This window comes from Lactuca sativa, chromosome 1 (genome assembly GCF_002870075.4).
Source record: "Lactuca sativa cultivar Salinas chromosome 1, Lsat_Salinas_v11, whole genome shotgun sequence".
Classification (NCBI taxonomy): Eukaryota; Viridiplantae; Streptophyta; class Magnoliopsida; order Asterales; family Asteraceae; genus Lactuca; species Lactuca sativa.
The window spans coordinates 134,691,433-134,717,387 of NC_056623.2; the positions used below are offsets into that span (position 1 = coordinate 134,691,433).

Sequence of the window (25,955 nt, forward strand, 5' to 3'; positions counted from 1 at the left end):
TCTCAGTCCATATGATATCTAGAATGGAGGAATATATGATCCCTTATCTAATGGACAAGTCATTGACAAAGGTTAGAGATCATCAGCGAGGTCAGAGTTCGACGGAAGCTTTTAAGAGCTACGATTGCTAGTTGGTTCTTGAAGTCATACGCAATAATAGTTTTAGACTTATCCAAGTGGGAGACTGTTGGATTAATGTCTAAGTCCATAACTATAATTGGTAAGACTTGACCCAACCCGGCATGGTCCATATGGGTTGCATGGCATCATGCATTTGGATAGACTATAATGAGAGAAATAACACTTAAGGTTTGCTAATATATTATAACTTATAATATATTAATAAGATTATTTAATTAGTATTGATCAATAATTAATCTAGAATTAATTAAGTGATCAAAAGAAGACTAATTAAATATATGGGTTGACTGTGTAAATCATCCATACTTGTATAGTGGGCTAATGCTCCATGGATTATCAAGTTGGGCTAAAACCCATAAGATGCTCCATGGTGTATTTGAACCCATGGATCCAAGGAAAATGGAAAGTCATGATAATTAGGGTTTACACTAATTGTAACACTATATAAAGATCATACTCTTGGAAAAATCGGCCACTAAAAAAAGAAGAGAAGGGCTAGCCGATTTTCATGAAGTGTGGTGTTTCTCTCTAAGTCTTCCAAGTGCAATTGATGTTGTGTGAACCATTTGAGGTGTCACACTTGGGGCACTAGGCACTCAAGCTTCATGAAGACATTCTACATCAAAGAGGTATGTATTCTATCTTGTTATATTCATTGTTTTGTATGCTAGATTAGTATAATACCTTGGATGTTCATATTTTCATGTATAATAGAGAAAACATAGATCCAAGGTATTTAGGGTTGCATGTACACTTAGGAGTGTTAGAATGCTCAAAACCCAATATGTTTCAGCCGTGTATCGCAAGGATGGGTGTGTTCTCAGTATTTCATCTCATATTAGTGACTTTGGTTCGTGGTTTGCGATCAAATTGCGTGTGTGTGGTTTCTATCGAATAGGAGCCATGAAGAACCACCATGGCAGCCGGTCATGGTGGTTGTCATCGACGACGTTGCCGTTAGCCGCTGCTGCTGCTGTCACCCTCTACACCGCCGCTACACGCCACTAGTTCGGGAATCTGTCAACTAGCAGCTGGAGTTTCATCCGCGTGACTTCAGTAGTGCTAGGTGAGTTGTCCTCACTATACCAACAGGGTCGAAGACACCAATGTAGGCCCTTTTCAGATTTGTATTTGAGTTCATTTCATGTTATGCTTTATGATATGTATCCTAGTTTTAGGATGGTTGCTAAGCTAGTGACTGGTTAGATCGGTATCCTGGTTATAGGATGGTTGCTATGTTAGAGATCGGTTATATCAGTATCCTGGTTATAAGATGGTTGCTATGCTAGTGATTGGTTAGATCAGTATCCTGGTTATAGGATGGTTGCTATGTTAGAGATCGTTTAGATCAGTATCATGGTTATAGGATGGTTGCTATGTTATTGATATTTAAATCTATATATTATCTGTGCTTGCTGGTTATCATCCATGGAGTGCCCTTAGGGACTATCGGTGGGCACGTAGGATAGCCTGAGAACCCTTGGTCTAGGCTCTCTTGCATGTTCCTTGTTTGGTTGTGGCTTTAGAGTAGGACTATCTGTTCGGGTGGCTATCTCACCTCTGGTTACTTATGGTTACGCATTCTATGGGGGTTAGCTGGTAGCGGGACTGTATGTGGTTTGAGGATTAGTAGGCAGTAGTGATTTGTATGATTGTTGTTTCCTGTATCATGTGCCTACTTGATCATGATCGTTTATATGTCGACATATTGTGATTGGTTGGGTCGAGGCGGTCCTGCTTTGTGTTGAAGGCCAACAGACCCAGGGAGGACCGGATAGACTGCATACCCTTGGGGCATATCAGTTAGGCCGAAGGCCCAAAGAACGGTCCAGACAGGCTGAAGGCTCGGGTGGGTGGACCAGACATGCTGAAGGTTCTGAGAGTGGGCCAGTGAGATTGTAGGCCCGGTAGGGGCAATTCAGTCTTATTGTAGACTCTATATGCATGTTGTTTGCTTATATGTTTATATGATATGGTTATATCTATACGACATTGGTATTTCGGGGTTAACTCACTAAGCCTTCGAGCTTACATTTATCGATTATTGTTTTAGGTACTTTTGATGATCACAGGAAGGCGAAGGCGTGATCGCGCACCTTGTAACGTCTCGATTCTCGGGTATTAATAATATCGAATCCTTTGAGTTTTTAGATCTACTCGACAAGTTAGTCTCCCTACTCGCAAGTAGTAGCGGGTTGGTCCGTGAAGTTTAATGACCTACTCGCCGAGTCCAAGAGGGGACTCGATGAGTAGGAGCTGGCAGATGAAACCCTAAATCCCAGGATTGTGCACCCTATTTAAGGAATCATAAGCCTCCCTTGGATTCTTTACAGTCCTTTGAGATTCTAAGAAAACCCTAATCCGTGTGGTGCTTCTTCCTTGTGTGTTTTAAGCCTTGGTTAGTGTATCTTTGAGCAGAAGAGCTTGGAGAGCAAGAGGCTAGGAGAAAGGAATCAGAGGTCTACCTCAGATTAACATTATTGAAGGTATTAAGTTGCCACCTTCACTTCATTTTCCTTCTAGACCTCTTTTGGTTGAGATTTAGGGTTTTTATGGCTTGATTGAGAGGTTTATGTGGATATGAGCTACATCTGAAGTTGTAACTTCAGATCTGGACCCTCCTTGGGTTCTAGATTCATAAAGCTCTGAGCTTGGCCTTGAATGAAGCCTTCCTTGAGTGTGAAACCCCATTGTGAGTTTGGATTTGACATTAAGAGCCTTTTTAGCCATGCATGCACGTAAAGATTGCAACTTTAGGTGAAAAGCAGGCCTTAGAAGCTTGGATCTGTAATTTGGAGCCACTGCATGGCTGAAAAGAGTATGTATGGCTTAAGGATTGTAGGGACTCAGCGAGTCGCAAGGTTGACTCGGCGAGTCATATGAAGATAGGCCTGGACCCGACGAGTTGGATGAACAACTCGGCGAGTCCGATGAAGATTGTCGTAGACTCGACGAGTTGAAGGAACAACTCGGCGATTCGGTTAAGGTTTTCCCCAGCTGATGATGCATGTGATCTTGTCGAGTCTCAAGAGGGGAAAACTTGACTGGTGGCCATAGAATTTCGATTAAACCTTAGGAACTCGACGAGCCACACCGGTGACTCGGCGAGTGGGCTATATCACGAGAAACTCGGCGAGTCGCTAGATGTACTCGGCGAGTTAGTGTCAACATGGACTGTTGACTTGACCTTGACTGAATTTGACAAAGGTTGACTTTTGGGGAGTAATGACTAGTTATGGTATGACACTTTTAGGTAGTTGAGTTGGAGCGGCACATGGGGCATATTTGGTCGCAAAGTGTCAGTTCAGCATTCGTGTCAGGTGATTCTTCTCACCATACCTATGGGTCTAAGGCACCAAGGCTGGCCCATTATGTGAACATGTTATGTGTGTGCCATTATTTTATTAATCGATATGTTATGTGATATTATATTGGCATGAAAGACCCCGGGAGGAGCCCGTGGCATTGGATATAAGACCATGTGGGGTAGCCCATGGCATTCCTAGGTAAAGACCATGTGGGGTAGCCTATGACATTGGATATAAGACCATGTGGGGTAGCCCATGGCATTCTTGCTGAATCGTATTACATGGTTTCTATGGTATGTTTATAGCTTTATCTGCTATCAAGATATGTGTATGTGATTGTGTGTGGTATGGTCTAGGAAACTCACTAAGCACTTCGCTTACAGGTTGTTGATTTGTTTCAGGTACTTCTGAGCTCAAGGGCAAGGGCAAGGCGTGATGACATGACGTGCACTCTATCTCTCTTTTTAGTATGTTTGGGACCCTCTGATGTTTTCAAAAAGAAAAACAATGATGTAATAAGTGTGATTTGGAAAACAAATGTTTTGGGAATCTATGGTTTATGAGGTTGGTTTGATTAATTGAAAATGAAAATTTTCTTTGTAAAAATTGGGTCGTTACACACCTCATATGTTTTATGATTTGATTCTAGGATACTCTGATATTATACCATTTTGAAAATATGTTTATAATAACTATCGGTTTTTGTACGATTTAGAAAGTTTTAAATTGGCTTGATTTTTACGGATGTTACAACCCATATGGGAAAGGGGGGATTCAGATCTAACGAAAGTGTTTTTTAATATTGAATTTGCTTAGTTCAGTTGTTTGATTTAAGTTCGTCTGATCTTGAAAAATCAGTAAAAACCCCCTACATTTAGTTTGTTTCTTAGTTGAACTTTTAATAATTATTTTATTAATTAAATTTCGTTCCCTGTGTTCTACACCCGATTTACTTAAGCTATTCTATAATCCGACTAGGTACACTCCCTATAGGTGCATAAATTAGTTAAGTTAGTTAGGTTTATAAATTTAAAAGCATGCTAGTTTCAAGTGTAAAGAACACGACGTCGTGTCGTGTCATGTTCATGTTCAAAATTCGACACGAAATTGACACGATTTAGTATTTGTAGGTCATGTTTGTCGTGTTATGTATGATTAAGTATTAAGCGAATAAAGTAATTGTTATTTTATGTTATCTTTATCGTGTCGTATCGTGTTTTTCGTTTTTGAAACAATTCATTTTCGTGTTAGTTAAGAAACATCATATCATGTCATGTCGTGTTCATATTACATAAAACTTTGTCTAGTCATGTCGTGTTGGACATGACACGATCGCCCGATTGCCACCCCTAGGATTACGTAATGAGTTAATGAAGTATAAAGTGTAAGGTTGCATTAGATGACCATTATGTGCTTAGATTAATTATCATGACCATGGAGATTAATCACTAGATCGAATCTCTTATAATTCGAACATTAAATTAATAATATTATAATTAATAATATTAGTTAATGGGACTAAGATAATTGATCATTATAGAAATCAGTAATTAACGATATAAACCATTGCAATTCTAAGGAATCAACCATATAGAAAAAAAGTAAATTCGAGTCTAAGTGAAAATATTTTAAATATTCTACATTAATTGAGTTTTTAGTTTTGTATGCTAGTTTTAATTGAATTTAAACAAACCCCATCTTTACTTGTATGTTTAATAGTTTTATTAATAGTTTTCTTTCCTGAATCAAAACCATACCCGTTTCCCTTATGGTCGATACCTAATCTTATCTTAGCTATACTATTGCACGACTTGGTTATAGGTATATCAACTAGTGTGTAAAAGTTCAGTTTTTATAAACCAATTTATGAATTTAATACCTATTGCAAAATCACACATGACACACATAGACACATACATTATAACATCCTCAATTTGGGCCAAAAATATTTTAGGCTATTTTAGTGGAAATACTTTTTTTGTAAATAAATTAAATAATTAAGTATTAATATAATATAAGGCTAAGAGGGGTGGGGGTCACCACCGGACTCGCTAAGTCACTAACCTCGCTAGCAATGTTAAACACGACCCCTAAAAGCTCTCTAGAGGACTCGTTATTTTCAATTCGTTAACCCTTTGGCGAATGGAGAGAGAAAGAAAAGTCTGCATCCCATTGGTTCTCGATTTTCATGCTCATGTGTATGCAAGTAAGCCATTTCTCATTCCAAAACTTCATTTCTAAATAAATGATTCCTACCCTCACTACAAAGTTGTTTAAAATATAGTCCCCTTCTCAAAACTTTGATTTCAATAAAATTGTTTTAACCCTCATTTGATAATTTCCTACAAATTTGGTCCCAAACATCAAACATTGATTTAGAAGAACCAAAAGGACCCAACACTTAAATATTATATTTATTTTCATGTAATTGATTTATATTATATTAAAATAAAATTTGAGTAATATTTGTGCATAAAATATGTTTGTGTAGTAAAATAAAATAATTTAATTAAATTAGAGAAAAGAAAATAAAAAAATGGAGTGCTAGATGTGTTACCACTTCCTAGCAAATGCTAAGATTAGATGTTAAATGGAGAAAAATAAGATAACACTCAAAAATCTGATGTAACAAGGTCCTAGGAGTGTTACCACTCCCCTTAACCTAAATAAAAATAATAATAAAATGGATTACTAAAACAATTGCATTTAAACAAAAAAGGATCAGTTTGGATTTAAAATAAAATAAAGCAAATGAGGATGGACTAAATTTGACATCTTGGTAGAACTTAAGAGTTAAAATTGAAATTGTTTAGGAATATTTTGATAAAATAATATATGACGAGGTTTACGTATTAAACATATAAATTTCAATAAAAACTAGGTTATTCTTTTTTTTAAAAAGACAAATAGAATATATATATTAATGAACGTCCGATGTTGGGTTTGGTGAGCATCATTGCGGAGAATTCCGGTAGCAGACAAACTAAATGAGCGGAGTTTGTTACAGGTCATAAAGAATTTCAATTTAGAGGGTTGAACCCATAACATATTATTATGTGAGAGAGTCATTCCTTATCACTAGACCAAAAGCCATTTGGTATGAATACTTATTTGTTGTAATACTATAACCATGTGAAAGTTGATGCATTTGAGAAAAGTCATGATCGTCAAAAGTTTTGATGATTTAGCTTTTTGCGAAAATAATTAGGTTAAATTTAAGACCGTAAGAAATTAGGTTTCAATAATGATGATCATTCGACATCATGTTCACGATTCACGAACTAACTAAAAGTGGTGACCCCTATAGTCATTTGGTTAAACTTATAAAAAAAAAAAAGATATTTCATTTAAGTGTTTCAATAGATTTGGTGGTTTTTGTAATTACATAAAGATGTTAACGTCTATGGAGGATTCGAGATTTTTGTGAAAATGATTTGTTCAAATTTAAGATCATAAGACATTGGGGTTCAATAACAATGATCATTTAACATCCCGGTCATGATTCACAAACTAAGTGAAATCGTAATTTTGATAAACTTACAAAAAAAAATGGATATTTAATTTAATTGCTATAAACAATTTGGTGATTTTTGTAATTAGTACACAGAAATATAATTATTATTTAATTTAGAGTAAATTACTGAAATCGTCCCTATGGTTTGGTCAAAATTGCATGTTTGGTCTCTAATTTTTTTTTTTTGCACTCGGGTAGTCCCTGTGGTTTATTTTGTTGCGTTTTTCGTCCCTATGGTTTGGTAAAAATTGCATGTTTGGTCCATAACTTTATGTATGTAAGGGACGAAAAATGCAACAAAATCAAACCATAGGGACGAAAAACGCAACAAAATCAAACCATAGGGACGATTCGAGTGTAAAAAAAAAGTTAGGGACCAAACGTATAATTTTGACCAAACCAAAGGAACGATTTCAGTAATTTACTCTTTAATCTATACTATATTGTTGCATAAATAACATTAGTTACAAAAAAAAAAAAAAAAAAAATCAAAACCCTGAACAGCTTCGAGCGCAAGGCATGTAACTACGAAGGGACATGTTAACAATTTAGTTGTTCAGTCTCTGGTGTTGATTAGCGGTTTGACCGTTTCCCCGCTGACTTTAAAATTTTTGTTAGAATTCGCCCCAATTTACCTTCATAAAAAAGAACACCGTCGATTCATAAGGCAAACTTCTCTCCGGCAGTCTCCCTTCCTCCCTCGTTGACTCGCCGGTTTCCTGCCAAAAAACCTCTGTAATTTTCAGCGGTCATCTTGCTCAACCTCCTCACTGTGTCAGGTCTCCTTGTCTTCCTGTAGGCAGGTAACTATGAAGGGACATGTTTACAATTTAGTTTCACATGTTGTTAGACAATTTCATCTTATTAATCATAAATCACATCATAATCATTTGTTTATTTCGTTAACAGATATTGAATTTTGTCTGTTTCAATTACTGTCGTTCAGTTACTTCTGAGTGTTTGAAATTCGAACCTTAGAAAGGAGATGACTTTTTAGTTGGAATCCTTTTGATGTATGCTGATAATAAATCTAGTGATAAAGAATTTCGAAGCTGAAAAGATTTGTGCTGCTAATTTCTGGGATCTATGAACAACCATGTCAAGAAACTAACTTTTTTTTTTGTTTAGATCTTTTAGTTGTTTGTTGGTATCTAGTGCAAGCTTGAAATTTCCTATATGTATTGCAATTTCCCTTGTTGGGGGTACTAATGAATCTTGTAGTTGTTTACAAAATGGTATTTGGTGTTGATTTGGTTAGGTGAACATCAAATGGATTTTGTTTAGACAATAGTAGGGATGTTTATGTGGGTTAATCAGATCGAAATCAAGGGTTAAAACACACATACACATTACGCGGTATATAGCTCCAAAATCAACTCGAAACTTGATGTTTGAGAATTAAAAGTGGTATATTAACACAATTAGAATTCAAATAATTTGATGAAATTTAAGTTGCATATAGTAGATATTAATATTTTGGATTTTATGCAGAGGCATTAGGTACTAGATCCTGACATTGAAGCACAAGTGAGGAAAGCAGTTGAAACCAACTTTGATAACAGATAACGTATGGAGATGTTTCCAAACTTACTGAGATACACCCTGTAAATAAGGTGAAATTTATTTAAATAGATACACAAAATCATGGGAAGGGTGAAGAGTTAATAACCCACAACTCATAATGGTTGTTCTATCTGAACTTCCAGAAGAATCTTCATCTTCTTCGTCAACTCATGCCCATAGTCCATCAACTCATGGCCATAGTTCATCAATTGATGGTTATAGATATGACGTATTTTTAAGTTTTAGAGGTCTTGACACTCGTCTTAGTTTCACCAATTACCTTTATGAGGCACTTATAGAGGCCAATATCACTACCTTCTTGGATGATGAAGAAATTGACACAGGGGAAGATCTTAAACCGGAATTGGAGAGTGCAATTAAGGCATCTCGGGCTTCTATTATTGTGATGTCTAAGAATTATGCTTCTTCAACATGGTGTTTGGATGAATTGGTGTTGATCCTTGAGCAGCGTATCACATCCAACCATATTGTCATCCCTATATTTTATCATGTGGAGCCCACACATGTCAGGAAGCAACAAAGTAGCTTTGGAGATGCAATGGCTAAGCATAAACAGACAATGGAGGCAGAGAGAAATGCAAATAAAAGAAGTCAATGGGCTCAAAAGATGGAACAATGGAATAAAGCACTTGTAGATGTTGCTAATTTAAAAGGAAATGATGTCAATGGAAGGTAGCTACTTTCTTACCCGTTTCTTCATGTCTTTAATTTTGTTTAATTAACGCATAAAATATCAATATTGTGTTCTCCCTATGCATTTCAATAAGTTTTTTTAATATCATTAAATAGACATGTATATTTGATGTATTAGAATAAAGAAGATGCACAAAGTTGAATCTATGTTTTCAATTATGTGATCTCATAAATGATAAATGAGTTTGTTTAGAGTCAACATGCTGGTAGTTTTTTTCACATTTGTTATGCATTTAGTAATTTATCATAGGTTAGTCCGTTTAAATAAACCATGTCATTCTTTTTATATGCTTCTATTGAAAATCAATTTTAACCGTTTGCTATGGGTCAGCTATTAAAAATACAATACCATAACTGGCCCTTTTTTAGACGTAATCGTAAAAAATAAACATAAAATACCATTCTAGAAAGATAACCTGTAAGTAGTAAAAGATAACCTACTTTTTTTAGACGCACCTCATAGATAGTTAAGTTTGATAGTTTTATAGAAACATAGTGAAGTTATGGTAGAGCTTGATATTTGAAATTCTCAACTCAAAACAAGAGATCTGTGTATTAATTGAAAGCAAGTGACTCAAAACAATCAACAAGGAAATTCAATTTGTGGATTCCTCCAGTTTAAGATTGAAGCTGATGAACAATAATTCTCCAAGGAAAATTCTAGACAATTGACATTATGCAAAATCTACTCACTAAACAATCTCTCTCTCTCTCTCTCTCTCTCTCTCTCTCTCTCTCTCTCTCACACACACACACACATTTCACTACATGTCCTTCCTTGTATCTTTTTCTTCTGGGGACTATCCAAGGCTTAGGCTCATTAGGCTTATCCAAAATATGGCTTACGTGTGTGTGGCAGTGGTTTAGGATCCTTATCAAGTTAAATGGCCCGTTAGTGAAATCTTGTCTTACATTGGTATGCGGCTTTGGTCTTATTATACATATATTTATGACCATACACTCTAGATGCTTATATTGTTAGAAAGTGAAAACACAATATGGTTTTGATGCAAAGAGCCTAATTAAAATTAATAGCTTTTATATAATTGATTTGGATCTTTGGATAAATTAAAATTTCCTAATCTATTAGTTACTTTTGTAGATTTTGTTTTGAAGTTATTATTAAATTATTTTTCAGGTTCGAGACAGAGTTTATTGGAGAAATTGTGAAGGACATCTACCGTAGATTAAAAGTACCCCTAAGGAGCGCTCAACCACTACTTATTGGGATGGACTATCATATTGACTTTGTCACTTCATGGTTGAAAAATGGATCCTCTCATAGGGCAGACATACTCATTATTTTGGGTATGGGTGGGATCGGAAAGACAACTTTAGCTAAATATGTCTATGGGTTACATTGTCGTGAATTCCATACAAGCAGCTATATTGAAGATATTAGTAGGAAATGTGATGGAAAGTTTAATGGGTTGCTTGATTTACAAGAACAACTATGTGGTGACATTTCAAAAATAAGTTTAACTAAAGTTCATGATGTTTTAGCATACACCTCAAAGATAGAGAATGCAGTAGCTCATAAACAGGTATTTCTTGTTCTTGACGATATCAGTACTCTTGATCAGTTGGATGCATTGCTTGGAAGCAAAGGTTTTCACCCGGGAAGCAAAATCATTATAACAACAAAGGACGCATGGTTGACAGAGAGTTGTGCACTTTTCAAATCAAATATAAAACCCAAGAAGACAGAGGTATTGCTTCAAAGCTTACATGAGACTGAATCACGACAACTTTTGTGTGTCCATGCATTCATGTGCAACTATCCTAAGACAGGTTATGAAGAGGTGTTATATAAGCTTGTGAATTATTGTCAAGGACATCCATTGGCTCTTGAAGTTTTGGGCAAGTCTCTACACAATAGAGATGTAGCCTATTGGGAAGGGTGTATAGAAGTTCTAAAGAAAGAAACAAGTTCCCCTATAAATAATGTCCTGAGAATGAGCTTTGATTCTTTGCCATCTAACAATGATAAGGAGTTGTTTAAGCACATAGCTTGTTATTTTGTTGGAATAGATAGAGATGTTAGTGAAACAATTTTAAAGGCATGTGATATAAACACGAAATCTGGGATCACAAATCTCATTGACAGATTCCTTCTTACTATTGGATGGAACAACGAATTAAACATGCATCAGTTAATTCAAGATATGGGAAGATGCTTAATACGTCAAGAATCACTTGACAAACCATGGAAGCGAAGTTGATTATGGTGTCATGAGGAGTCATTCAAAGTGTTAAAACAAAAAAAGGTAAGAGGCCATGTAAGCTTGCAAATAGTGTGTATATCCAAAGTATTTTGTATTTTCTGATTCTTTTATTTGGATTGTGTTTGTTCTTACTTCTTAGGGAACAGGAAATCTTGTAGGCCTTGTCCTTGACATGCGAATGCTTGAGAAAGAGAAGGATGCATCATTTGAGCTAAAGACAGATGCATTGATTAATATGGATAATTTGATGCTACTACAACTTAATTATGTGCATATGAATGGATCCTATGCGAACTTTCCAGAGGAATTAAGAGGCTTGTCTATGCATGGTTTTCATTTAAATTCTATACCTTTAGACTTGCCCATGGAGAATCTTGTTGCTCTTGACATGTCATACAGCAGTATTGAATCATTTGTCGGTTCTTATAGTAATCCACGACTTGAGAAGAGGCAAAAGGTAAGTTATCTTTGTTTATCATTTTTCCATGTTGAGTTTATGAAAGTCGTTACTGTTCTAACTTATTTCCATTTTATGTAGGTGGACGGGTCATGCTTAAAAGACAAAAAGTTGCTTGGATCATTGAAAATTCTTAATTTAAGTTTTTGTAAACAACTTCGTAGTGTTGGTGACTTTGACCAACTCCCTGCACTTGAGACGTTAATAGTTAGAAACTGCATTAGTTTGCTTGAGGTTTGTGAATCAATTGATCAATGTGTTGAACTTTTCTTCGTGGATCTCAGCTCTTGCGACAAGCTTGAAAATCTTACAAAAATCATAGGAATGTTAAAAAAGGTTAAAACTGTGTTGCTAGATGGATGCAATCTAGGTGAATCTCGAATCAAGAATATGGATATCGAATCACTGGAAATGTGCAAGGATAGTGACATTGGCATATACAAAGGAACCTCTTCCTCTACCTTTGTGCGTGCTATACCAAGTGATTTGAAGTTGTTTTCAAGTTCTTTATCATGGTCTTTAGTAAGTTTGTCGCTTGCAAATAACAATTTGTCTGATGAATCCTTTCCCATGGACTTGAGTTGCCTATCCATGTTAAAGGAATTATATTTAGATGGCAATCCTATAAATTCCATGCCTAGTTGTGTGAGAACCCTTCCTAGGCTTGAGATACTTAGCATGAATAACTGTGAAAAACTGAAGTCAGTTGAGCATCCTCCACGTACACTAAGCAGGTTATTGCTCTATTCTGATCAACAGCAGTTTGTAGAAAAAGTTGTATTTGATCCCGAAATGTCTCCACTAGAGTTATCATCAAACTGGAGGGTAGGTTATACACCTTGGTCATATGAAATTGAAGGTATGCTCAAAATAGAAGCAATGGTATGTGTCGAGGAAAAGGTATTACGTAGCTTGGGATGGACTAATGTAGACTTCTTTAAGGAGAGAGGCGTGCAAACTAACTCTCCGGAATCTAAAATCCAGGTGTTATGTAGTTATTTATCTTTATTTATGTGAATATGTATAAAATAATTATTATGGTGATTAATTAATGTGATTGTATGTGGCAGACAATGTGTTATGAATTTGGAATATTCAGCACGTGGTATGAAGAGGAGAAGATGCCGAGTTGGTTTAGGTATAGAAGTCTTGGGACATCAATATCATTTACCATCCCATCATCATCTCCAAAAAACCTTACAGCACTCAACTTCTGCTATGTACAGACATTGAAATCTATAGATGAGTGGTTGGAATTTTCATATGATCCTCAGTTCCCACGTTCACCAATGATCACAATTAGTAATATAACAAAGAACCGAATGTGGATATACGAGCGTCACATGGACAGAGTTATTGTAGATGGAAATTATTGGGTGATGTTAAGTCATTGGATGTTTGGGATGAATGAGATGGAAGCTGGTGACCACATTACTATCACTGTTACAGAGCCAGATGATGAACTTGTAAAGGAGTGTGGGGTGAGTCTTGTGTATGATGATGGAGAAGAAAAAGAAGATGTATTGGGTTATTACAAGTCATGGAATCACATAATTGGTGGAGATCTCTCTCCTTTTCAAACAATAACAGGAGAATACATCCTAGACAATATGCGGTTTTTTGCTGATGGCATTCACTTGTTTCCCTATCATCGAAAATTCGTTCCAGATGGTCCCAGCTTTCAAGGTAAATGTTATTTTTATTAAAAAAAATTATTTGTTGTATCTTATGTGTAATGATCCGACCAATGACCCAGTTATATCCCAGTTCTCTTAATAGATTGATAATGACCCATTTATTATAATAGATGGATCATAATATAAATCTTTTAAACAAATGGATCATATGACCCAAATCCACCCATGTATTATTGATTTGATTGACTTATAATAAGATAGGATTTTGTTTTTATAAAATATAAAAAATAAAAGTTCTACTTTTAGTTTATAAAATGAATAGACCCAAGCAATGATCCATCTAAATGGGCCGCTTTGTTATTTTACTTGATCAAATATTTTGACATGTTAGATCATATAAATATTTTAGGACCCATTGGATTTACTTTGTCCAAATGGATGTGTGTGTATAAATTAACACATTACTTTTTATCTGTTTTAACTGTTCAGAAAAAAAGGGAATGTGGTTTAGAGCTTTATCTCCAAGGAAGCCGGACATAATTGGTCGCTTAGGTGAGGTATACTTTCTAACGCCCAAACCTTTCTCTCATCACATGAATAAAAGGTATACACAGCCAAATATGTTATCTATTATATTTTGATTGGGCTAGGATGTAACAAAATAGAAGTAGTTATAACATTTCAATGGATGCTTGAAAATAGCAATATTTAAATGTACTTGTGTCTGATTAGATCTTAGATGGGGCATGAAGCTCTCATCCTTGCGTACTCATGTGGAGCATGTCAAGCAACTGTAAAATATTCTGTAGCCGAGTGGGAGCATATGGAATGCAATGGAATGTTGTACAACTTTAAACAGGCCTAACCTTTTATGGACATACCAAGCCCTAATTCCTTCATTTAGGGCTCTGAATTCAGTGTTTTTTTGTTTTTTTTTTTTTATTATATTTTTTCTTTTTATGCCAAATACATGATATATTTGGCAGTTATCAATTATTTTTAGTTGATTAGGAATTTCAAAATTTTGGCTGTGCCTGCCTAAATAGAACTCTCCTTATAAGACATTAAATTTAAAAATTTTCTTACTTTTCTTTTATTCATAGGGTAAGGGGGAATCTTCAAGGTCTCATCCTTCACATGAAAATGCTTGAAAAAGAGCGGCTGTCTCATTTGAAAATAGATTCATTCGTCAAATGGGTAACCTAATGCTACTGCAACTCGATGAGTTCTATCCAAAATTTCCACAAGTAAGATGGTTTGCTCCTCAAGTATTTGAATTTTTCTTTGTCATCCACCATTCCCACCACAAAACCCCATCTTGAACCAACACCCAAACTCAGTGTTGAGTTGCCTTGAATTTATGTTAGACCATGTATATTTGAGTGAGAGTATACAAGAAGGTATTGATTTGTGCTTTTGTTTCATCTTTAATTCAGTTATTTAAATCGTTTTTCTTTTGTTTTTGTTTTTGTTTTTTTGTTTTTTTTTTTTTTTTGAAGAATGAAACACATTGTAAACGTATTTGTTTTGTGTTCGTGGAGAGGACTCACCAAATGATCTAAAAATGCTTAAATTTGAGACTAATATTAAAATTTTAAGGAACAACTAAATATGAAGAGTATTTTTCCCATGCATATCTCATATCATTAATATAAATATGTTTACATATGGGCTTTACAGGAAATAATCAAAGTGGACTTAAAATAAAATATACACAAATAAATATACATTAATAGCCCCCCCCCCCCCCCCCCCCGACAGTCAGAACGGGAGGTTCACGGATGTTCATACTGGATCTGAAATCAATAAATAATGTAAATGGTAAGCCCTTTGTGAAGATATCTGAGAAGATGATGGAACATGAAGCACATGAACTTAACCCAAGGCAACTTTGTCTCTGACAAAGTTAATGTCAATCTCTATATGCTTGGTTCGCTGATGTTGAACCAGATTAGTAGACAAGTATACCGCACTCACATTATCAAAATAAACAATGGTGGCACGAGGTGGAGGCTGAAGAAGTTCATGCACAAGATTGGGAATCCAACATGTCTCGGCAACGACATTTGCTACCCCTCTATATTCAGCCTCAACACTAGAACGAGAGATCATACCTTGTCGTTTGGAAGGCCAAGGGATCTCAAATTGAGAAACACACAATATCTTGAAGTGGATTGTCTAGTAGTAGGACAACCAGTACAATCAGCATCCGAATAAGCAATAAGACCACGAGCAGGGGAATCATATAGTTGTAAACCATGATCAATAGTACCACGAATATATCATAAAATACGCTTGAGTGTAGAAAAATGTGGTTCCCGAGGGTCATGCATGTACAAACATATATGATGAACAACATATGCAATGTCAGGGCGAGTAAACGTGAGATATTGGAGACCACCAGCTAGACTGCGATACAAAGTTGGATCACTAACGGGGAACCGATAGAACCAAGCTTCGTAGCTATATCAGTGGGAGTGCGAGAAGGCTTATATTGAAGCATGTGAGCACAGTCTAGAATCTCAAGAGCATATTTTTCTGAGACAAAAACATACTGGATTTGTCTAGTGTGACAACAATGTCAAGAAAGTAATTCAAATTGCCCAGATCTGTCACGGAGAACTCATTACCAAGAGTCAAAATAATATATTGTAATAACTCAATGGAAGAAGCTGTGAGATCAATATCATCCACATACAAAAAGTAAATATGCAGTATGAGTTCCGCATCGATAAATGAACAAAGATGAGTCGCATCGACTATTAGAAAACCCTAGTTTTTTAATATATTGAGCAAACCGCTGAAACCATGCTCGAGGTGCCTATTTAAGGCCATATAAAGATCTCTGTAATAAACACACTTGATCTAGATGTTGCCGATTCTGAAAACCAGACAGTTGATGCATATAAACTGTCTCAAGGAGATCCCTGTGAAGAAACACATTCTTCACATCAAGTTGACGGATTGCCCGATTCTGTGAAGCAGCCAAGGTGAGAACAATTTGGATTATTAACAACAGGACTAAAAGTCTCGTCACAATGAATACCCGATCGTTAGCTACGACCGTTAACAACTAGTCTAGCCTTGTATCGAGCTAAGGACCCATTTACATGTTGTTTCTTTTTGAAAATCCATATACAGTTAATAATATTTGCACCCGGAGGTCGTGGAACTAGAGTCCATGTCCTATTTGAGATAAGATCATTATATTCCTCCTTCATAGCATCATTCCAATTTGGATCTTTAAAAGCTTGTAAGTAATTATGGGGAAATGAAGAGGAGGAATCTACATGAATATTAAGTCGATGAATGGGTTTGAAAGTACCAAGACGAGACCTTCTAGCCATAGGATGGGTTGATGTGTCTGGAGCATTTGTATTTGGCGAAAAAGGGATGATGTTGCATTTCGATCATCAAGAAAGTCATATAAGGGGTTGGTGTGAGGTGTCATAGATCCAAATGGGAAAACCGACTCATCAATGATAACATGTCGGGATATAATAATTATAGGCTTGGTTTGGGCGCCGACGAGGGTAAAGGGCAAAGGTGAACCACAATCCTACTGCAACCTAGCTCTATTGTATTTGTCGTGTCTGGTTCGATAACATGTTTCCAAATTTAAGTCTAAGATGGGGAAAGAGGTTAATGGCTCAAGTTTTTATCGTCTTGTTTGGTTCGAGTGCATGCTTCGTCTCCTCGTTCTTTGGCAAACATCGTCAGTATCCTCTGAGATTTTGAGATTTTTATGGTTCAGTTGGTGGGCTTTGAAGGAAGCACACGATGGAAAAACAACCATCATCGGAATCTGGTGGCAGGGGGCAATAGTTGTTGGTGGCCGACGATAGTAGGAGTCAGAGGCAATGAATGAAAAAGACGGGAGGTAGGAGAAAACATGAACGAGGGAACTGGGAAGTGGGGTTAGGTTTAGGATTCTTTTTTAACATTTTTATATTTAATATATATATTAATAAAAAATAAATAAATCATTAATATAGAATTCTATAAGATGAGGGCAAAGTAGTCTTTATACATCTGATAAGGACCAAACGTGCAACAAAAGTATAAAGTAGGGACAGTTCGAGTTAAAAAAAAAGTTGATAGGGACTAAACATGCAGATTACCCTAAACCACAACAACCATCCATGTAATTTACCCAAAAATAAATAGAAAGAAATTCAAAATAAGCGAGTTTTTGACCGTACGAGTGTTTTTAAAAAACTTATCTACATGATGGGTGTACTTTTAAATATTACCATATAAGGTTTTTAGCAATTAAATAAAAAAACATGGTGCCTTATTTTCTTACCATCTTTCTTCTCCCAAAGTAAGGGGTTGTTTGGTAGCCTCTTAATTGAAAAATTAAGAGGCAACCTCTTAAAAGTTCAGATTTAGAGTGTTTGGTTGGATCTTATTTTTTTGCCTCTTAATTTTTCAGATCTAAGATTGTATCTGAAAAAAAAAAAATGAAACGCGCGTTCCTATTTTACCCTAGACATGTTCCTCCTCTCTTTTCTATTTCACGATACGGCTTCCCCAAGCCATCTCCGACGACCTGCAACCCTTCAGTCGCCGCCTCCACCAGTAACCCTTTAGTCGCTGCCTCCACCAGCACCTCCGCCTCCTCCAACACCGCTGTCTGCGCCTCCCTCTCGCACCGTCAAACTCGCCGACAACATTGTCAGGTAATCGCTTTCTGAAATTGATTTTCTTAATCCGCTTTCCACGGATAACATCCCGTCAAACTCCGCCAACGAAATCGCCGCCGTCGGCCCCACCAGTGACACCGACTCCACCATCCCCGCCAACTTCCCTTATCTCCCTGTTGTTCATGCTTCAATACCTTCTGTTACATATTCATTTGCTCCGTGTATGTGTATGGCTGGGGTCGATTGTGCAATATTTAAATTTGATTTGGGTAATTTTGATCGCACTTATATTATAGGGAAATCAAAACAACAGCCTAGGGTATTTTTCATATGATTTCCGTTGTTTAGGGGTTAGAAACCAAAATTGTTGTTACTGATTTTGTGGGGATTATATGTGATAATTAGGAGCCGACAAATTTGCTTTGTTTGAGACTTTATTTCTCTCCACTTACAGGTAAATATTTGTGTATATGTTGTTGTTTGTTGTTCAATTAGGTTAGAGATATTACAATTTATGCAATATTCATAGGAATCACAACATGGTTTGCTATTTTTTTCAACAACTTAAGCATGGAGCTAACCAGGTATTCAATCATTAAACATATCATTTGGTATTAATTTTTATTCTTGAATATGAATCATGGTGTTTGTTTTTTGTGCAGGAAATAGTTGGTTTCTATTATTGAGAATCATTGCTAAAGTTGGTTTCTATTATATGTATAATCGATCACAAAATATAGTGAATTCGTGTTACTCACTCTTGAATCTAGATCTCATGGTATTTCGTGTGTAATGTTGCGAAAAATCTTTTGAAAGCCATTATTAAGTTGGATGTTGTATTGATTTTTTTTACACATAGTGGTTGCTATTTTTCATAATCATATTTTTGTTGTTTAAAAAAAACATTGTTCCAATTGTTTATGATTTATTATTTATTATTTCATTTGTTTATTGATTATTAATTGAGTTTGTATAGTTTCTTGTTTATTATTTATGGTTAGATTGTTTTTGGCTTGTTGTTTGATTTGGTTTTATATTTAATTTGTATTTTTTATGATGTTTATATTTTTTTTTATAATTATTCAAGAAGTTGGTTTAGTTATTTTATAAAACAGAAATGTTGAATGTAGCAAAAATAATACATAGGGGTAAAATGGTCATTTTCATCATTCAGTACAACAATTCAGATGTTTCAACCAAACAGCATGTTAAAGTTTCAAATCTTAAAAATTCAGACCCTCTTAGAAATTCAGATCTTAAAAATTCAGATCCTGCCAAACGGCCCCTAAAAAAATGACGTTGCAACCAGCACACCTTTGATTACTTTTTCTATCGGTGACTCCAACGATGTTATTTTTTATCTTCTTTTTGGCACATAGTAGTTATCACATCAAGTTATTTTAAATGTTATTTATTTGTTTTTAACTTTTGTAACAAATACCGGTTGGTTTTGTACTTAAAATATTGTATTTATAATTTTTTTAGTTTAATATGATGTTTACTTATGAATTTTTTTAGTTTAAAATAATGTTTGTTGGTTTAGATTTAGGAGGTGTTTGAGATAATTTTTTTAGCTCTAAAATTCTTTTTATAAAAGAACTTTTTGTAAAAAAACTTTTTTCAAAAGTAATGGTTTAAAAAGTATTTGAAGGGGCAAAAGAAAAAAGTTGTTTTTAAAATGCACAAAAGTCACACTTTATGACTTATGACTTTTGGAATCAATCTTTTTTCTCTTGCCCAAAAGTTGTTTTAAAAAGAACTTCTCCACTCGCCAAACATCTTTTGAATTTTTTTAATTTTTTTGGAAAATAAAAAGTCCAAAAGTTATTTTTAAAGCAATCGTAATGGGTGAGCAAAAACCGAACCGCAAACTGAAACCGAAATGAAAATCGACGGTGCAGTTTCTAGTCTTACAAAAACCGCAAAAAATTGAACTGCACCGAATATATATATATATATATATATATATATATATATATATATATATATATTAAGTATTGATATTTATAAGAACGAAGAACTCACGACAATTAAAATTTTTACAAATATAAATATCTATCTTATGAGAGGATGATTATATATTTTTAAGCATATATAGAGATATTGACAAGAACAAATAATCTTTATTATATTATTTAAAATTTGAATATAAAGAGTACTAGTGATGATAATATCATTTTAATAAATATATTAATTGATGTTATCATATGTACATGTAAAACAAATATTATATTTTATGCATATTATATTCAAGTATTAAAACATGTTGGATGAGTGGTTATGTCATTTTAGTTCAAACCAATATGTGGTGGTATTGGTTCATTTCTATATAAATTTTCTTAAGAAATGATTAATACTCTTCATTCGAGTCAAAGTAACTCGTTGAGTTATCTGAGTTTTAGTAAAAAGGTAAAAAAAAACCACAAAAAAAAAAGAAAAAAAAACAGAACCACAAAAAACCGCAAAAAAAAAACCGAACCGCAAAAACAGAACCACATAAAAACCGAACGGTGCAGTTTCTAAATTTCAAAAAACCGAAGTTGCGGTTTTCAGTTTGGTTTTAACAAAAACCGCACCAAACAGCACAATGCTCACCCCTACTAAACACCCTCTTAAAAAGTTGCTTGCTTGCTTAGATTAAAAAATTGTTTCTTTATGTAAGAAGCTTTGCTAGTTAGAATATTATTTGTAAAAAAAAAAAAATAGCAAAATCTAAAAAAAAAAAGAAAAACCAGAAAAATATATTTAAAAAAAATAAACCATAAGTTACACGGAAGATTTTTGTGTGAATATGATTTTTTTTTTTTTGGTAAAGAACCCTAAACCTTCGATCCCAACGCAAAAGAAAACCACAATATTCTCGCCGTCTCCCTCCCTTCATTCCTCGTCGACTCACCGTTTCCGTGCTATATTTCTCGACCTCGTCTCTGTTCATTTTCCCTCTATGATCGCCGCTTCAGGTAAATGCGAACTCTGCTCATCCTTACAAGTTACTTTTCCTTGAATCGAATTCAAGATATTGTTAGTGCAGAGTCTAGATCCTGAACCAAATAAATACTGCTCTGTTCATTTGAAAATAAGCTGGATTAGGTTTATGTTTTGGAGTACAAAATTGCGAGGGGATTTCTTTATAGATTTAAGAAATTGGTCAGAAAAGTCTATATGTCATTTGTCACTTAAATCATCTTTGTCACACAATCTAACCTAATCCTTTTGTAGCTACTTGACACTCAACATGGTTGGATGATGCGTAGTGTGTGTATATTGGTTTCAGTAGTAAGCATCTCATATCTGTGTTTGGATGCCATTAGTATTTAAAATGTCTAATTTGCCCCTCATCTCCATCATTCCATCATCATCATCATCTTCCTCCATACTTTCTTTTTGCAACATGAGACCTTCATATTCTCTCATTCTTATCCCTCTAAAATAACTGAAACCCAAATTTTCTTCTTTGGCTTCACTTTGCTGAAATTTCTTGTTTGGCTTTGCTTTAATGAAAATTTTGATTTATGGTTTTTGTTTTGAGTTGTGAGCAAGTTTTAGGTCTCAATTGCACTCTTCTCTCTCTATTTTTGTAAGAGGCATACAAATTACAATCACACACAAATACGAATCCCCTGTTACACTTTGCTGAAATTTCTATTTCTGATATTTGTTTTGAGTTGTGACTTGTGAGCAGGTTTTGTGTCTCAATTGCACTCTTTTGTTTAATAACATGTATCTTCATGTATCCTCAAAATTATGAACTTGTTCATATTCATACACAATGTGACCCCATATAGGATTTCTTTTGTTTTATCTTTTCCATGTTCCTCCAGTCCTGTTATCATAATCTGCTGTTACAGAGAATTATCAGACTGTTTCTGCTTGAAATAAGAAAATTCAGCAGCTTCTGTTGTGTTTCGTTTCCAATTTTAGATGCCTAAGATTGATTCCCATGCTTCCCTTGAACACAAAGAAACCGAGTTTAGCACTATATAATAGCTCCAAAGTCGACTTGAAACTAGAAGAATGGGGATAAAATTGGCATATTAAGACATTTTTAAACATTTTTAGGCGTATGAATTCACATGGCAAAGTTTGGAGGTGCATATGTGATGCATTATAATTTCTTTAGTTTTATTGTTGAGGTTTAAATTGTTTGTTGAGATATAAGTTGCATATTATAAATGTTAATAATTTGGATTTTATGTAGAGGAACTTTTCACGGGATCTAATGAGGAAAGCCAGTGAAACCAACTTTCATAACCGATAGCGTAGTTCTTAGACAACACGATGATAAAAGTCCGAGATAAGGAGAAACACGGAATATCAGTACCTTCTTGGATGATGAAGAGATTGAAAAAGGGGAAGATTCGAAACCGGATTTGGAGAGTGCAATTAAGGCATCTCAGGCTTCTATTATTGTGTTGTCTAAGAATTACGCTACTTTCAACATGGTGTCGGGATGAATTGGAGCTGATCCTTGAGCAGTGTATGGCATCCAACCGTATTGTCAACCCAATCTTTTATCACGTGGAGCCCACACGTGTCAGGAAACAACAAAGTAGCTTTGGAAATGCAGTGGCTAAGCATAAACACATGATAATGACATGGCCGTTCCAAACATATTTTGGGTCTGGGGCGAGAGGGGCAAAAAGGCCCTTAAAATACATAAATTTCATCAAGTTTTTTTTATCATAACTCAATAATTGATAGGAAATTACATGTACTAGCTTCAAAATATAACATTTTCGATTATATATATATATATATATATATATATATATATATATATATATATATATATATATATATATATAATGAAGTCCAAATTTTTTTTGGACCCCTTTAAAAGATGGGCCCTGAGACGGTCGCCTCTATCGACTCTCGGTAGTCTGGATGGTGGTGGAGACAAATGCACATGAAAGAAGTGAATGCGCTTATAGAAGATGCTAAATTAATAGGAAATGATGATAATGGATGGTAACCACTTTCTTACCCATATTTTCTTATGCCTTTAGTTTTGTTTGATTAACTCATGAAATGTAAATATCATCTTCTCCTTATGCATTTCAATAAGTTTCCTAAATATCAATAAATACGCATTTATTTCATTGTGAAGGATGAAGAAGATGCACAAAATAAAATCTACGTTTCGCTTTATTTCAATAAGTTTCCTCTTATTTCACAAACTGAAATATTGGTTATATGAACTGTATCGCTTTATATTATTAGTTGATAGCTATATTTTATTGTTATTACTTTATTGATAAGGGTCTTGGATTAGGGTTAATTTATGAAGTACTAGTATAAATATGTCAGGAGACTAATATTGACTTTAGAAACCCGGGGAGATCACCTACTTCTCAAATTGTAGGTACTATCTTGTATTTTTCTTCCTTTTAGTTATTTTTTGTAACACCCATATTCAAGTGTAAAATACATGTATTGTTTTGAGGGAAAAAGAATAATATAGCAGATAATAGCAATCTTGTAGTTTGGTAGAAAACAAAAATTGAATACTCAATCAATAAAGCTTCAACCTTTTCATGTGGTTAAACTTTCAAACATAGGGAAAGATGTTCCAATTCAAAATTTAATAAAATCTGCTAAAATCAAAGCGCAAATCATAAAGCCCTAACGTATACACCGCTTACACTAAAAAAACAATGTTATGGAGCTCATTAGGGCAACTCGATCGGTTGACTGGGAAGTATTCAACTAAAGGTTAATTATAAAGAAAATAATTATGGGAAAATTATATATAGGAAAAGTACCATAAGTTCATAACAAAATAGGTAAGTATCATATGTTCAAATGTTAAACTACGAGGGAGAAAGAGCAGGTAATATGTGAAATAATTTATATTTGTAACATATAAAATGTTAAATAAATTATATAAAGACAAACTACACTAAGAGACATCCATATTCTATCATCCTCATCTCTTCAAAACAATCCACTAAAAAAATTGAAACCCTAATTTTCTACTTTGGCTTCTTTTTTGCTGAAATGTCTTGTTCGGCTTCAATTTAATAAAATTTAGATTTATGGTTTTTGTTTCGGGTTGTGAGCATTGCATTCTCCTCTCTCTCTATCTTGGTTATTGATCACGTAAAACACATACAATCACACACTAATACGAATACCTTGTTACACTTTGCTGAATTTCTTGTTTGGATTCACTTTGCTTAAATTTCGATTTACGATTTTTGTTTTGAGTTGTGAGCAGGTTTTGGGTCTCAATTACACTCTTTTGTTTAATAACAAGTATCTTCATCCACCTTTAAAATCGTGAACTTGTTCATATTCAAACACAAAGTGATGGGGGTGTTTAATGATCTCATATTGGAGCTCTTTTGTTTTATCATTTCCATGTTCATCCTCCTGTTGTCATAAGCCAACCCAAATTAACCCAAAACTACACAAAAACGTGTAAAGAAAAAAATGTCGTTGTGATTCATTTCGATCTAGGTGTTAAAGAAAGAAGAAGCACTAAAGGTTAAAGCATTGAACCAAATTAGAGTTCATAGAATGAACTTCTAATTTTTTTTAGGAGTATTAGTTCATATGGCGAAGTTTGGAGGTGCATGTGTAATGTATTTTAATCACTTAAAACTTTTATAAGTTTGGAGGTGCATGTGTAATGTATTTTAATCGCTTAAAAGTTTTACTTTGTTCAAAGGTATTTGCTACGCATTCACTCACGTACAACGTTATAGAAAGGGGCAAGATGGGAAATCAACATAATATAGAGAATCTTATTAGTCCAAGCCTACAAGGGCTTTAGGGGCATTTTATGGTATTTAGTTTATGTTAGATAGTATAAGAGGGTAGTAGGCAAGAGAGTAAGGTATGTATCTTTTGTGTAAAATCTGTAATTTATTCAAATCAAATATTTGAAGCTTTTGGTTGATTTATTGTTATTGAATCCGATCATATAAACCAGTTTAATATCAGTACTATTCTTATTGAGGTTTAAATTATTTGATGAGATTAAGTTGCATATTATAAATATTAATAATTTTGATTTTGTGTAGAGGCATTGTGTACAGGATCCTAAAATTGAAGCACTAGTGAGGAAAACCGGTGAAACCAACTTTCATAACTGATAACATGTGGATGAGCATAGTTCTCAGACAACACGATTTTAAAATCGCAAGATAAGGAGAAACACGAAATATTAGTACCTTCTTGGATGATGAAGAGATTGAAAAAAGGGAAGATCTGAAACCGGAATTGCAGAGTGCAATTAAGGCCTCTCAGGCTTCTATTATCGTGTTGTCTAAGAATTACGCTTCTTCAACATGGTGTTTGGATGAATTGGTGTTGATCCTTGAGCAGCGTATCACATCCAACCATATTGTCATCACAATATTTTATCATGTTGAGCCCACACATGTCAGGAAGCAACAAAGTAGCTTTGGAGATGCAACGCCTAAGCATAAACACTTGATGGAGGCGAAGATAAATGCACATAAAAGAAGTGAATGTGCTTATAGAAGTTGCTAAGTTAATAGGAAATGATGTTAATGGAAGGTAACCATTTTCTTACCCATATTTTCATATGCCTTTAGTTTTGTTTCATTAACTCATGAAATGTTAATATCATCTTCTCCTTATGCATTTCAATAAGTTTCCTCAATATCATTAAATAGGCATATATTTCATTGGTAAGGATAAAGAAAAAGCATAAAATCTACATTTCCTCTTATGTGACAAACTGAAATAGCGGTTATATGAACTGTATCGTTTTATATTATTA

The 25,955-nt window shown here is 34.6% G+C and overlaps 2 protein-coding genes and 1 long non-coding RNA gene across 6 annotated transcripts; all 3 read left to right on the plus strand.

The window, feature by feature from the left end:
• Positions 1-7,548: 7,548 nt before the first annotated feature.
• LOC111895084 (protein SUPPRESSOR OF npr1-1, CONSTITUTIVE 1) lies at positions 7,549-15,294 on the plus strand. 3 transcript variants are annotated; one of them, XM_042902738.2, is made up of 8 exons: positions 7,549-7,766; positions 8,455-9,219; positions 10,379-11,507; positions 11,605-11,922; positions 12,004-12,906; positions 12,993-13,608; positions 14,049-14,111; positions 14,663-15,294. In XM_042902738.2, the coding sequence occupies exons 4-8, from the start codon at positions 11,638-11,640 to the stop codon at positions 14,665-14,667; spliced, it is 1,872 nt and encodes a 623-aa protein (XP_042758672.1). In that variant the 5' UTR covers positions 7,549-7,766; positions 8,455-9,219; positions 10,379-11,507; positions 11,605-11,637; the 3' UTR covers positions 14,668-15,294. The 3 variants fall into 3 exon arrangements, with proteins under 3 accessions (XP_042758672.1, XP_042758667.1, XP_042758668.1); XM_042902733.2 differs by having other exon boundaries at positions 7,550-7,766; positions 14,049-14,116; XM_042902734.2 differs by lacking the exon at positions 7,549-7,766 and adding an exon at positions 8,104-8,370 and having other exon boundaries at positions 14,049-14,116.
• On the plus strand, positions 8,645-11,462 carry LOC122195384 (disease resistance protein RUN1-like). Its single transcript, XM_042897244.1, has 2 exons — positions 8,645-9,219; positions 10,379-11,462. The coding sequence occupies exons 1-2, from the start codon at positions 8,645-8,647 to the stop codon at positions 11,460-11,462; spliced, it is 1,659 nt and encodes a 552-aa protein (XP_042753178.1).
• Positions 15,295-20,369: 5,075 nt separating the features above from the next.
• LOC122198281 (uncharacterized) lies at positions 20,370-25,816 on the plus strand. Of its 2 annotated transcripts, XR_006192619.2 has the most exons (3): positions 20,989-21,165; positions 22,404-23,173; positions 25,231-25,816. It is a non-coding gene; the product is annotated as an uncharacterized LOC122198281 (long non-coding RNA). The 2 variants fall into 2 exon arrangements; XR_008224214.1 differs by lacking the exon at positions 25,231-25,816 and having other exon boundaries at positions 20,370-21,165; positions 22,404-23,421.
• Positions 25,817-25,955: the final 139 nt, after the last annotated feature.

What these genes read in the sequence shown, in the direction of transcription:
- LOC122195384 (XM_042897244.1), top strand. Translation starts at nt 8,645, where the DNA reads ATGGTTGTTCTATCTGAACTTCCAGAAGAATCTTCATCTTCTTCGTCA. An exon ending in GGAAATGATGTCAATGGAAG is followed by an intron (nt 9,220 to 10,378) that starts GTAGCTACTTTC and finishes ATTATTTTTCAG; the next exon opens with GTTCGAGACAGAGTTTATTG.
- LOC111895084 (XM_042902733.2), top strand. Translation starts at nt 11,638, where the DNA reads ATGCGAATGCTTGAGAAAGAGAAGGATGCATCATTTGAGCTAAAGACA. An exon ending in GACTTGAGAAGAGGCAAAAG is followed by an intron (nt 11,923 to 12,003) that starts GTAAGTTATCTT and finishes CATTTTATGTAG; the next exon opens with GTGGACGGGTCATGCTTAAA. An exon ending in CTCCGGAATCTAAAATCCAG is followed by an intron (nt 12,907 to 12,992) that starts GTGTTATGTAGT and finishes TGTATGTGGCAG; the next exon opens with ACAATGTGTTATGAATTTGG.